At 42.7% G+C, this 14,398-nt stretch overlaps 1 protein-coding gene across 1 annotated transcript in view; it reads left to right on the top strand.

Moving 5' to 3' along the window:
* Positions 1–14,398, top strand: part of LOC128369481 (partitioning defective 3 homolog) — a 328,222-nt gene that overhangs the window by 162,863 nt on the left and 150,961 nt on the right. The window contains exons 6-11 of the mRNA XM_053330529.1: positions 1,605–1,696; positions 3,239–3,322; positions 6,360–6,485; positions 8,544–8,965; positions 12,536–12,675; positions 13,811–13,939. Coding sequence (XP_053186504.1) covers positions 1,605–1,696; positions 3,239–3,322; positions 6,360–6,485; positions 8,544–8,965; positions 12,536–12,675; positions 13,811–13,939 — 993 coding nt within the window. The remainder of the gene's footprint in view (positions 1–1,604; positions 1,697–3,238; positions 3,323–6,359; positions 6,486–8,543; positions 8,966–12,535; positions 12,676–13,810; positions 13,940–14,398) is intronic.

Below are 14,398 nucleotides of genomic sequence, written 5' to 3'. Positions count from 1 at the left end.
CAAGACTCGACAATTACATGCAAGTCATTTGTTAAATATTTAAAAATCCTGTTCAATGACAACAGGTGGAGCAGCCACACGAGCAGAAATCATTTATTGAAGGCATCATCTCATTTTTATTAAATTTGAACTCAAATTTGCACTAAAATTTACACGTTTTCTTTGGTGGTGGTGCTCTCACTGAGGAAGCATGCTTTGTTCTTTGTGCTTGAGTTTATAGTCAACAGTGTTTCTGACTTTGATATTGAGTTTGACCTTGATGCATAGAAGATAAGATAAGTTAGCAGAGATAATGTTAGCTCTGTTCAATAGTTAGGTAGAAAAAAAAAGAGGCACAGACATGATTCATAAAACATATTTATGCATCTATAGGTCACATTAACTGGAAAAATACAAGGTTAAAGTGTCTCACGTTCCTCACACATTGCCACCACTGTCCTTGCACAATGTTTCACACACACACACACACACACACACACACACACACACACACACACACACACACACACACACACACACACATAAACACTTTTACACTGCCCTGTAAGCTGCACGTCCTCCAGGCACCCAAAGTGTCATGGCAACCGTACGGCAGCCACGGTAACGGCAGGCTCATTTTCATACTGATGAGGTGGCCGGTTGCCGGGGAGGCCTGTGCTGCTGCTGCTGCTGCTGCTGCTCCTCGCTCTCTTCTCTCCTCTCCTCTCCGGTGTCGCCCTGAAATTTTAATGACCTCCTTTTTCTGTGCTTCTCATTTTTCTCTCCTTTGCTCACTGTGCCCTGTCTGTGTGTGTGTGTGTGTGTGTGTCTGTGTATGTGTGTGTGTATGTGTGTGTGTGAGCATGTCTGTGTGTTTTTGTGTATACATGTCATGAGTTTCAGCTCCACTATTCAAACAGACACGCACCAAAGTGTCCACAGTTAATACAAGAGGAGAACAAAAGGCGATGTAATTTTGAAGACATGAGCTGTTTTAAAGGGCATGTATTTTTATACCTGTGGAAGACCTCCTCCAGTCTGCTCCTCTTGGCTTCGGCAGGTTAGCGGGCTCAGCCTTCTTTTTAAGCTGATAAACTTCTTCCACATAACCAAGAAATCAAGAAAACGCCAATCAGATCTGACAGACTCGGATGAATCGGGATTAAAAATAAGGGTTGGATAGGTCTTTTCATCTCGTACCTTAGTGGACAAACGCAGATTTTGCTTTCCGATGAAGAAGACTGCCATGTTAGAATGTTTTTCCATCTCTCGGGGAAGTTAAGCAACCTCTACAGCGTCTACGTAATGCCCCAATTGTTGAATTTCTTAATTGTGAAAGTCTTATCACTTTTAGGGTCATGGAAAAAGACTCACAATCACCCAATCTGTCATATAGCGACTTACTCCCGTTGAATCATTGGTGCTACAACCAGAAATAACTAGAACATCTCAAAAAATGTGTCACATGACAATGCATAACAATATCTTTTGTGCTACTCCTTTATTCTCCTTTGATTGGGGTGTAATCTCCTGAAATGAGAACGAGACAGAAAGTTATGATTGGGGTTCAAACTTACTCATTCTTCGCTTTCTCTTCTTCTTCTTTTCTTTTTTTTTTTGTCCAGGAGGAAGAAGCCAGAGAAGAAGAAAACGGGAGGATTGAGCCAGTTGGTCGAGCTGACTCCTGCATGGACCACACCCCTGTGAGATCATTAGAGTAAGTCCTTCAGTCATGGCTCAGCTTGCCTTTCTCTCTCTTTCCTAACATCCCCCCTTTTACTGCTGCTATGCTTAGACAATGCCTGAAACTCAATAACCTGCTAACACCGGGAGTGACTTGTGATCCCTCACTGAATATTTTAACAGTTTGATTTTATAATGTGATACCTACAGTACAGACTACAGTACCATCTATCTATCTATCACACTCGGTCTCTCAAACTTTAAAAAAAAAAAAAAAAAAAAGAGAGAGAGAGAGACCAGCAAGGTTTTCTATATTGTAATCCAGGTTTGTTTGTACCAAATCTCATTTTCCACCCTGCTTCCTCATTTGCATAATTCTCTTTTGTGGGAGCAAAATGATCCTCGTCTCGCCATCAGAGCTCTCCCACGCACTAAACCATTCAGCTCCCCGTTATTAACAACTGTGTTTTGTTTTGTTATTTTGCTCTGTTGCATGCTTTCCAGTTTAATATGCAGGTACGGGTATTGTTATTATTCCTATGATTTCCCAGAGACTCTGGCTTTCTCCCGCCTCTTAGTTGTCAACAAGGGGCCTATTTTCCCTGAGCTAATCATAGTCATTGTATCAAAGCTTTGAGTCGATTTAGATTTGGCATCTTGTAAAATATGCCTGCGTTGAGATGTTTTTTACAGCCAAGCAGGTATATAGTGAGTGAAGTGAAAGAAGGGGCCGCTTCAGAAAAAAAGCAAATAGAGAGTCAAAGAGTCAAATCAACAGAATACGACTCTCACAGAAACGCAGTAAAAAAAAAAAAAAGATAAACAGCTGCTTTTAAAGCCTCGTGGGAAATACTTGTTTGGGTTGATGATGAAGTTGTTGAATTTATTTTTCCTTTCCTTTTTCTTTCTGCTTCTATTACTTAGTGGCAACCAGCTGAAACACACACAAAGTCAAAGTGTTTGAACCACTTCTTAAAATGATTTGGTTTGTGTTTCGGCGTTTCCATTTCAGCTGCTCGAGTGTTAAACATCAAAGACGCTCTCCCAAAAACTGAGACGTTTTAAAGGAGGCAAAACTACATTTTAAATTGTTGTGGGAAATAGCAACTTGTGTTTTATTTATTATTCAGTATTCAGCATCAGGGATATTTCCCCCCTCTAAAGCATACATAGAGGCTTCTCTGTCTCTCATGGCACCATTTGAAGGTTGAAGTCTAAATGAGATATGTTTAAAGATTTCCTTGTTATCCCTTACATGTGTTGGATTTATTTGGATTGCTCTATTCTTGTCTTTTTGTTTATTCTTGTCTTTTTATTTGTCCCTTTCAATCTTTTTTTGATTTCATGTTTATGCTTTTTTTTGTTGTTGTTGTCATTATCTCATTTGTTCCATTGTCATTATTTGTCCTGTTTTTGTTTCCATGCCCACATGGTGTCACCCCTCTCCTGTCCTCTCCACTTCATTTCCACTCCCCTCACCCACCCATCCATCCACCAACCCACCAACCAACCTCTCCCTCCTCCCCGTCTCTCCGACCATCCATCCATCCATCCATCCATCCGTCACGTATCCCAGAGACATAGTCAAACTGGTGGAGGTGTCAAACGACGGTGGGCCCCTGGGAATCCACGTGGTGCCTTTCAGTGGCAGGGACCGCAGGTAAAAATATCCAGAACCAAAGCCACAGTGCTTTTTTTTTTTAAAGGAGGAAAGAAGGGAGAGGGTGAAGGTGAAGGTGAAAGAGAGAAACAACCAGACCTGGTACCCCCACAGGGTCTTAACACAAAAGGGTCATAAACTGCTAAAAAAAAATGTTTCTCTTTAAATGATCTATTACTTTTTTTTTTCTTTGTTTATACTCACCTCGTTCCATTCACAGGTCCGTTACTTTAACTACAGTAGTTGTGTTTAATGAGCAAAAGACTAGTGTTGTGCCCACCTACCACTTTCAGTTAATTACAGCCTTAGTGTAGACTCATAAAAGGGATTTTACTTCAGGTAAAAGAAAGTCTGTAAGAGTTTAAAAATTGGGCTTTTTTTTTTTTTTAAAGTCTGCAAAATCCCTGCAGAAAAAGTGTGTATCTACTAACACACACACACACACACACACACACACACACACACACACACACACTCATGCATGCATGTACATACCGGACATTCCTACTTGATGCCCGTGTGTGTAATCACTTCATCACTCACGCAAACTCCACGCACATACACCAGACATATACACACACACACACAGGTCTGCATTTGGGCCATCGCCATCATGAAGCCATTTGCTCAGTTTACAGCCATCAATCACGGTTGTTTAGGGTACGCAGGTGACCATCGTACCCCCCTCATGGCTCCTGTCACATCAGCTTTACGTGACTTAAAGGGTTACACTGAGCAGCTCACGCAACCCATGCACATGTACCTACAAAACACTGAGAAGCACCCACCCACCCACACAGCTGGAACAAAGCTGTGAGGGAGGAATTAGAGGAATTTCACATCTGGTTTAAATATACCCACAGAGGCAATTCTTTTTTTTTTTTTTTTTTTTTTGGAGGCTGTGATCAAGTCTTGAAGCCCCTAAGACTTCAAAACCTCACTCTAGTTGAGTATATAACATTTCTTTTCAGCCCTGAGATTTACATGGAGGCTCTTGTGGTTATTGTAGATAAGTTTCAGATCAGGGGTGTCAAACATGCGGCCCGTGGGCCAGAACCGGCCCACCGAGGGGTCCAATTTGGCCCACTTTCCTTCCTGTCCTTGTTTCCTTCCTTCCTTCCTTCCTTCCTTCCTTCCTTCCTTCCTTCCTTCCATCTGTCCTTCCTCCCGTCCTTCCATCTTTCCTTCTTCCATTCCTTTCTCCCTTTCATCTTTCCTTCCTGTCTTCTTTTCCAACCTTTCCTTTCTTTTCTTCCTTCTCTCCTCACTTTTCCTTCCTACCACCTGTCTTTCCTTCCTTCTCCTTCTCTTTTTGTCCCATCTTCCTTCCATTTGTTCTCCCTCCCTCCCTTCCTTCCTTCCTTCCTTCCTTCCTTCCTTCCTTCCTTTTAATAGTCCGGCCCACATTAGATCAATCAATCTACATCTGTTTGTGGCCCTTGAATAAAAATGAGTTTGACACCCCTGTTTTAGATAGTTCTAATGCTTGTAAGGCTTTATAGTGCCAAGCAGCAGTCACTTATCTTCCTTTTAGTTACTTTTGCTCACAAGCACAGAGCCAAAATATTTCTCCATGTTTGGACTCTTGCCCTCCAGGATCACAAATATGATCAGTGACTACAAAACTCACTGTTGTACTTTATTGAAAATCCAGATAATATCATTTCTCTCAGCGCCCCGATTAATCAACCTAAAAGCACATTTATAATGCCCTTTTCTTTTTATTGGGGAAATGTCAGAGTAGACGTTATACCAAGATTAAGATGCCTGGGCTTTCATCAGAGAAATAGCCCTCTCTACAGCAAATCGCATGGCGTTCTCACTCAAATTCAATCAGTGGAATTGTCTCTGAACTTTTTTCAACTCCTGAACTTTTCTGCCCTCTGTGTAATCACATTGCCATTCATTTTTTTGAATTATAAGCCTCAGGCAAGGTTGGAGTATTAAACCCTTAAAATCTACCCAATTTTTACCTTAGGTGGCTGGCTCGTACTGTCTCAGGAAAAATCCTCGACGCACACAGACACAGACTATATACACCGAAGACGACTCGATTAGGCTCGAACGTCTTTCCTACCCCGCTTTTGATTTCCTTTCCCCCAGACTTTGGTTTATAATCCGCAAAGCGCTCTTTCAGGTGAAGTTAGCCTCTCGCTGCGGCTGTGCAGGGAGGCATAAGCCAGTTTGCCACACCGGATTACAGGGCGACAACCATTGCAGCTCAGCACGGTTGAAGTGCTACGAGTATACGAATAGACCGACTTCTCTCTCTCTCTCTCTCTCTCCTGCTATCAGTGTTTAATGGTGCTGTTTTCTCACCGCACTCAGAAAGCACTTTGTTTATGCTTTTTGAAAAAGAGATGCAGGAGTCCTAGAGGTTAGAAAATTAACACCTGCAAAAAGCATCGACCTCAGCATATCTGCGGCGGAGGTTTTGAATGTGTTGATTGCCTTTTTGAATAGATGCCTCCCCCACACTGCCTTCCAAAGCACCCTGATGTGATGTGACTTGCTTTTTCTCTCATAAGCCTCATTGGTACACTGATGATGCAAATGACAGGACCACATTGTACACTGTCTTCAAGTGAGACAGGATAATGATAAAAGGCAGACATTAGGCACAGCTTGGCTTTTTTTTTTTTGCATTTTTGTTTTTTTAATAGAAGAAGCTTTTTACGCCACAGTCACAAGACACAGACTGTTTTTTTTTGGGGAGTCACCTGACCATGGAAAGAGGAATCTTTGTATTCGATAATGCAGTTTTGATGTAGAAATTATACAGAAAGCAATGTGAAGCATATAATGTAAAAATACAAAGATTTTATAGCCCTGAGAGGTAAAGACTCTCTAAAATACCTTAAGGATTCAACAGGTGACACACAGTACCAGGCACATATGTTTAGTTTTAACACAGTACATACACTGATTAAACTGTACTCTCTATACAGCAGCCCTGTCCTGGCTTACAGCAAAGCCATACTGAATCCACGGACGTCCTCTCCCATTTTGTTTTGACACCAACTTTTGAACATTTCAGGACTCTTGGCTTGTTGGTCAAGCGTCTGGAGCGAGGAGGCAAGGCCCAGCAGCAGGGCCTTTTCCAGGAGAATGACTGTATCGTCCGTATCAATAACGGAGACCTGCGAAACATCCGCTTTGAACAGTAAGACAGCAGCTAGCAGGACCAACTGCTGAGCTCTGGTGGTCCCCCTAGACTACCTGTTTGATTGGCTGTTTGGATTTTTAAGCCTTAATATGCCCCCCCCCTCTGCTTCTTTTCCTCTACTTATACTTCCAGTCCTCCCTTCCACCCGTCATTTTTAGTATTATCCTCTCTTCTCATGTCCTCTGCCCTCCTCTCTCTGCTCTCCTGCCAGTGTACGGGCTCCCCTGCCGTCCGTCACTGTGCTAAGCTAACCTTTCCCTGTTTAACTCCTGTAGGTTGCAACCTCAATCACTGATGCAGTTCCCTCCTGCAATCCTCTCAGCCTCTTATTCCCCTGTGTTTCAGTAACAGCTCACCTGGACTCCTACTCTATTTTTAACACCTTTCTCTCTCATTCCATTGTGAATGAATGGGAATAAGGCTCCTAACATTCATAGATAGCACCTATATGCTGTACTGCATGCATGCCTGTGTTCTGCGTATGTATTCTGTTACAAGCTCAGCACAAAAAGCTGAAATCCAGTGATGCATAAATGTGCTTGATCTGACTTTCTCCTGCCAGCTCAAATGTACAGTATATTAATTCTATGTGCTTTCTCAACTGCGGTATACAATTATGTAAGATAATTAATGTGTCACGCAAAATACCACCCACACTCGAACAAAGACGGATGCATTATGATGATGCATTTATATCGCTTTCCTCAAATTACAAAACAATATTTCCACTTATTACTTGTGCTTATATAGCCATGTAGATCATTTTGGTTTTTATGAGGCTTTTATGTCCCTATTTCTGCAATATTTGCCCCCCACCCCACCCACACTGCTCAATACAATGGAGATGAATGCAGTTCCATTTGTAGGGCTCTCAGCATTGAGCAATAGCTTATAAACATTTCAGCAGCAACATCTTTTTCTCCAGTAACAGTATCCAGTGTAACCTCACTGAACATGCTGTCGACATTTCTCACACGTTTATGTATTTGGAAATAGTTTCAACACTCACCTCTATTGCATCAGGGTAAAGGAGACAGATATCATAAAACCTGACCAGTAAAAAGCATAACTAGATACAGCCAGGGGTGATGGTGACATGTCTGAGTCTGAGACCATGTTGTTGAGCTATAAGTCAAGTAATGGATGGGAATAAAGCTGCCATAGACAGTGTTGTTACAAGTGCATCAACAGTTGCCGGTTGTTATTTAACTGTATTTTTTTAAGGGGGTAGATTACGTCTCGTCTGCTACTCGATCCAGCCTGAAATCGTAAAGATGCCGAGACAATACTATCCTCCTCAGGGAGCGTTATTAGTGGCTGGGAAAAAAAAAAAAAAGGAGCCTGGAATTTCACTATGAAATTCTCGGCGGGGGCCAAGTTGAGGTTGTTATTTAGGAGGGGGTAAGGGGTAAGGGAAGAAGCAATAGAGATTCTGGGGCCCTGGCATTTTTGGGAACGTCCGTTCAGCTGTCGGGGCGAAAGGAAGAGCCGTACCAAAAGTGTGCTTTATTGAAACAGGTGGCGCTAACAAGGCTCTGCTGTTACAGGGTGCTGACAGCCAACATAAGTTTCCATTCACACCTACTGTACATGAGCTCACACCGAAGGGGGGGTTTTAAAAGAGGATTTTCTGCAAACTATCCCACGGATAGAGGTCTCCTTCATATGGAGCCAAATGAGGGGATTATATGATGGAGCTGTCGTAGAGAGTTCAGTTTCTTTTGAGAGCCGAGCCGCTCACGCTGGCAATAAGTATTAATTAACATGTCAGAATGTTCAGGTGGGCGAAGATGGATTTTATATATAAAGTTGTGTGTGTGTGAGAGAGAGAAACAGAGAAAGAGAAAGAGAGAGAGAGTGGATGAGGTATTGGGTGGGTGGAGTGCTTCACCAGGCAAGTTTGAGCAGACAAGTATGAATGTATGTTGTTGTTAACAATGATTCAGGAAGATATTTAAAGCTACAACAGTTAGCACTCTCTTTCTCCATCCGCTTTCTAAATCTCTCCCTTAATCCCCCCCCCTCCCCCTCCCCCTCCTGTCGCTCCCTCCTCAGAGCCCAGAACATGTTCCGTCAGGCCATGCGCTCTCCAGTCATCATGTTCCACGTGGTGCCGTCATCCATGAAAGCCCACTACGAGCAGCTGTCCCACGCAGAGAGGAACCCGGCGTACTCCTCGGGACGTTTCAGCCCAGATTCCCTGTCTGGTAGCACCGTCTCCGGCATGGACCACACGCCTCAGAGGATGTCCCGACACGGTTCTCAATCACACCCTCACTCTCATCCTCACCCTCACCCTCATTCCCACCCTCACCCAGATCAGGCTGAAGGATACCCTCCTCTGACACACCCGGCGGTCTCTGCAGCCAAGCCTCCGACAGGTCAAACCCACTCGCCTCAGAGGGGGGTGAACTCCACCTCGACGGGCGGGTTTACCAAAAAGGTCGGGAGGAGGCTCAACATCCAGCTGAAAAAAGGTGAGTTGAAGAAAGGTCCCCTGCAGAAACACATTTATACCCTGATCAAAGTGTGACAGAGAATTACTTTAGTGACTAGAGGGGCTTTAACCCAGGGGTGTCAAACTCATTTTTATTCAAGGGCCACATATAGACCAATTTGATCTCATGTGGGCCAGATCATTAAAAATATGGAAGGAAGGAAGGAAATGAGGAAATAAGAAGGGAAGGAAGGAAAAACAGGCAAAAGGAAGGAAAGAGAGATAGTGAAGGATGGACAGACAGAAGGAAGGAAGGGAGAAAGGAAGGAAGGACAGAAGGAAGAAAGGAAGGAAGGACAGAAGGGAGAAAGGAAGAAAGGAAGGAAGGAAGGACAGAAGGGAGAAAGGAAGGAAGGAAGGACGGACTGAAGGGAGAAAGGAAGGAAGGACAGAAGGGAGAAAGGAAGGAAGGACAGATGGAAGGAAGGAAAAGAGCACTGGATGGCAAGTGGGCCGGATCGCACCCCTCGGCGGGCCGTATCTGGCCCACGGGCCGCATGTTTGACACCCGTGCTTTAACCAAAAGAAAAACACAACTTGTAGAGTCATTTCGAGGGCACAGGAAGCTCACAGAGGTTACAAGATTTATAACAGTACCGTTTTTGACAAGACTCGGCAGAGATCAGCTTCAACATGCAGCCAATTACTGAAGGAGGGATCAAGGAAACAGTGATGTAAGACAGTTTTTAGCAAGGTCGGTCACACCGCCGCTCTTAACTCACTCAAGCTTCAGGGCAGCTTGTGTTTCTCTGTCTGATTGAAGCCCATTATAGTCTAAAAGCACACTCTGGGAAGATGCTTAAATGTAGGAACACATTTGGAACTTCCATTATCAGAGAAAAGTTCTCGAATCGCTTGTGGTGGAAAACAGACGTAATCGCAGTTCCTACATTATGTATGACATCACTTTGTTTTCGAAGTATCATCTGATTGTATAATCTGTGAAAATCCCCCCTCATTTTTTTTTTTTTTTGTCCTTTCCTAGCCCTTCCACTCCAGCTGAATAAACAAGTAATTTCCCCCATTCCTGGTATATTGGAAAAACAAGTGTAGAAACAGTTTAGTGCAAACACAGAAGCATTCAAAATATGAACTATGATGTAACGTGCTTAAAAAACAACCAGTCGGTGATGAGTTCAATAAACAGCAAAGAATACGAGAGGTGGAAATAGGGAGCGACAGGGGGGGTGGGGTGGGGGGGTGTTAGGAATAAAACTGTGAGGAGATCTCCTCTGTGTTGTCTTTGAGTGACAGCTGGCACAGGTGGTGCAAACCTCTGCCAACAGGATACCAGGTGTCGGTGCCAGGTCTCAGGGCCAGAGAGCTTGTTGCTAAGCAGCCGCTGGTCCCTGTGTGCTGTCAAATGCCACAGCAAAAAGTCTGACAGGGCTGCACCATATGCCCACTGAAGTCTTCACCCAAATCTGTTCCCTCTCTCGGGGGCTGGAATCAAGCAAAAACATAAAACGGAAAAAAACACCCATCTGGTTGTTGCATATTCCATCCTGGCTAATAGCCATTTCTACTTGTTCCTCTATCTAAGTGTTTTCTCCTCTTTCTCACCTCTCTGCTTGGTTTATAACCCTCAGAAAAAACACTTGCTTGTTGCGTTTGATATGCCAAAGAGATCTGTTGCATCCACAGTCAAAGATCTTATCATTCTCTCATCCCACCTTTTGTTTGGTGTTGACGGATCAGACACTCGCAGAGATTAACAGCAACTCCTAAGAGGCCGTTTGGCTCATCTGTTTTGTTTTGAGTACTGACTTAAGCCCACAGCTTTGAGCGCAGATTAAACTCCAGCATTGTTTATGGTTGCTTGAATCAGACACCAGCCTCCTCGCAACAAATCCCAGGGAGTATCAAAATCAATCAAAGAATCCCATTCAGCACAGGAAATTGCTTAGGTATGTCTTAATCAAGCTAATGGGAGTTTTAAAGATCCTCCTCCCTGTTTAAAAGCCGGGAACGCTACAGGCATTTACCGGTGAGTGTAATACCGCACCTCATCTGCCTGCGGGAAGTTGATTGGCTCATCAATGTCGGGGATTAGGTAGAGGATGTGAAACAGAATAGCTGTTCTGCTATTCTTTGAATCAGCTCAGTCAGACAAGCAGTGAGGATTAGGGCCAGTATTCTCATTCAGCACGGATGCTCATTATTGTTCTTTTTTATTAACTTTGTTTTATAGACTGACAAACGGAGCCAGTTGTTCACAAAGCTCTCTAAAACACATACATGTGGTTACTTGAGTGCAGGATTAGGCTAGCGAGGTAATGTTTCCATAGGAGAGTGTTGATTATCAGCATGTTGACAATAACACACCTCAATTTCCTCCCTTTTTTATAACTGTAGATGGTTTAATGTTCTCACCACAGGTCCTATTTCAGCTTCTGGCTCCAATTTCATATCAGGAAAAAGTATTAAACGAGGCTTCAAGCTGAACTTCCTCACTGACTCCATGTAATTGCATGTACTTATTACAAAGTCCAACTATGAGATTTAAAAGCATTAAGATATCTTTCCTCCCAATGTTACCCCCACTTTTAATGATTCACTATAAACCTACATGAACTCTGCTGACAGGATGCAGGATTTCTCTTCATTTCCTGTAAATAACTCGCCTCATAATAGAGGAGGATTGTTTGTCTGTTTAGGATTATTGATGATATGAGTTACAGGCTTGTGTTCCTAATGGGTAATAATGATGGTGCTCGGGGGTTGGAGGCAAAACTTGCAAATGTGTAGCGCTCACAAAACAAAACATCACATCTGCCCACATGCATGATTCATAAGCAGAGACAGATCAGAGAACATCTAAATATATTGTAAGTGCCCAATCACCACAGAAAATTGTTTGTATGCGGTTAAGTTTTGTGAAGACAAATATTTAGGTGAGGAGAGGAAGGAAAGACTTTGCTAAACAATGCAGCTTATGAGAAAGCTTCATGCATTTTGGATTCTCTTTTCTCTCAGATCAGACTGTCAGGACCATTTCTAATCGGAATCGCTAAAGGTTCAACTTTGATGAAGTTATCATATCAGTTGATGACGGTTTATAATAGTTGGCCTCTGTAATCTAACACTACTGCTAGTACTGCTAGTATTACATTTCATAAGTCTGTATAATCCTCCTGATGTTAGCTTGCTTTATGTCAAGTGAGGCAGGCCACCTCCACTATACAGCGCTGCAGGAAGTGCTGGTTATGAATTTAATAAAAAAGCGTGAGGCATTGATTGGCTTAATGACTTAAATGCTCCCATGTGTGGAGGATTATTATTTTTTATGCCTGAAAACCAGCTTTTCATTTCTGATCAAACACACTTCACTCTTTAAGATCTGAACCAAATGTTTCCCTCAACACTTCACTTATATTGCTCAAACTTACATCATATCCCGGAAAACCATGCCAGCTGAAAATGAACTTATTCACAGTAGCTTGAGCCACGGGGCTGCAGAGGGAATAGAGAGGAGCTGCTGCTTTTTGCCTAAAGATAAAACCACATTCTATCATAAGACCTCCTCTTCTCCTCACTTCTCATCCTGCAGGACCCGAGGGACTCGGCTTCAGTATAACGTCTCGAGACGTTCCCATCGGCGGGTCGGCACCCATCTACGTGAAGAACATTCTGCCTCGGGGAGCTGCCATTCAAGATGGCCGCCTGAAGGCTGGAGACAGGTTGCTGGAGGTGAGGAAGTAAAAGTAGTATTTTACACTGTAGTTCATATGTGTGCAGGAATCAGTGTAGTCATTTAGTCACATTAATGATGGTATTTGCTTTGAGTCAGCTGGATAGTAGATGTGCACAATGGTGGTGTTATATATTAGGTTCATATCATTTAGACATGTGTGTGTCACAGCATGAAAACAACACACTGATATATTTAATTTCATCTGTTCAATTTAAAGTGCAATAAGTGGATTTCAGGAAACTGTTTTAAATGGAAATTGAGCATCCTGGAATGAAATCAGAGAGTTTGTTTTCATACATTTACAGCAAATACAGAACAGCTTTTGAAGTTACATCATCTCTCATTACAAACTAAGATTAGTCTTAATCTCTGAGGTTACTGCACAAAAGTTTAAAGCATTTGATACGCATTTGTTAAGGTTAGGGGTTAGGGCTTGTTATTTCCTCATTTCAACTTTTTTAACAAACTGAAATTAAAATAAAAACTACAATTTAAAAAAAAAAAAGAAAACTAGATAAAAACTACAATGAACAATCTAAAACTAACTAAAACTTTCTCTCTCGATGACTTCCCGTCCTGCAGCAGCCGCTATGCTTCGTGGTTAAAGAATGAAAATTAAAAAGGACTTGATGATAAACCATATTTGGTGTCACTCATTCTTTCATCCTTTTCAGCTTCTACAAGTCAGGGCTTTCTCTTAATACCTGAGAAACTAAAACCAAGACTAAAACAAAATAAAAACTAAACTGAAAATAGTCAATTCCTTCAAAATAAAACCAAACTAAAAACTAGTCAATTCCTTCAAAATAAAACTAAACTAAAAACTAGTCAATTCCTTCAAAATAAAACCAAACTAAAAACTAGTCAATTCCTTCAAAATAAAACTAAACTGAAACTAGTCAAGTCCTTCAAAATAAAACTAAACTAAAACTAGTCAATTCCTTCAAAATAAAACTAAACTAAAACTACTAAATCACTTGTTGACTAACTAAAACTAAACTGAAATAAAAAAGCAAACTGAAAAACTAAAGAAAAATAAAAACTAAAGAAAATTTCAAAACTATAATAACTTTGCTAGTTGTTTATGTACTTTGACGGGAAATTAACAAATCCAACAATTTACCCCCACAGGTAACTGGAGTGGACCTGAATGGACGCACCCAGGAGGAGGTGGTGGCTCTGCTCAGGGCCACGCCCATGGGTGGGGCCGTGGGGCTGGTGGTCATGCGCCAAGAGGAAACCTTCCTCCCCCGAGAAGTGGTACGTTTCCTCTGCCTCGCTCTCTCCACCTCTCTTGGAACATCACTTTTAACTCTTCATCCTGTCAGCGTAACACATTTCGCATCATGACATATATACAGTCCCCTCATCCCGCATGGATAAGTATAGATTACACACTTGTGTGTGTGTGTGTGTGTGTGTGTGTGTGTGTGTGTGTGTGTGTGTGTGTGTGTGTGTGTGTGTGTGTGTGTGTGTGTGTGTGTGTGTGTGTGTGTGCGCGTGTGTGTGCGCTCATGCATACTGTACCTGCGAGAGAGAGAGTGTCTGTGTCTGTCACGAGTGCCGTTAATCCCCTCAGTGAGTGCCATGTTGTCGTCTCATTTCCCAGCTAAGACAACACGTTAGCTGAGCATGCAGATTGATCGTCCCGCTCCGTCGCCCCCCACCCCCCACCTCCCCCACTCCCCCCCACTCCTCTCCATTATCAAGCTGCGACTA

Source organism: Scomber japonicus, chromosome 12 (assembly GCF_027409825.1).
Source record: "Scomber japonicus isolate fScoJap1 chromosome 12, fScoJap1.pri, whole genome shotgun sequence".
Classification (NCBI taxonomy): Eukaryota; Metazoa; Chordata; class Actinopteri; order Scombriformes; family Scombridae; genus Scomber; species Scomber japonicus.
Note: the sequence above shows the minus strand (reverse complement) of the source record. Positions and strands in the feature narration are given on the sequence as shown.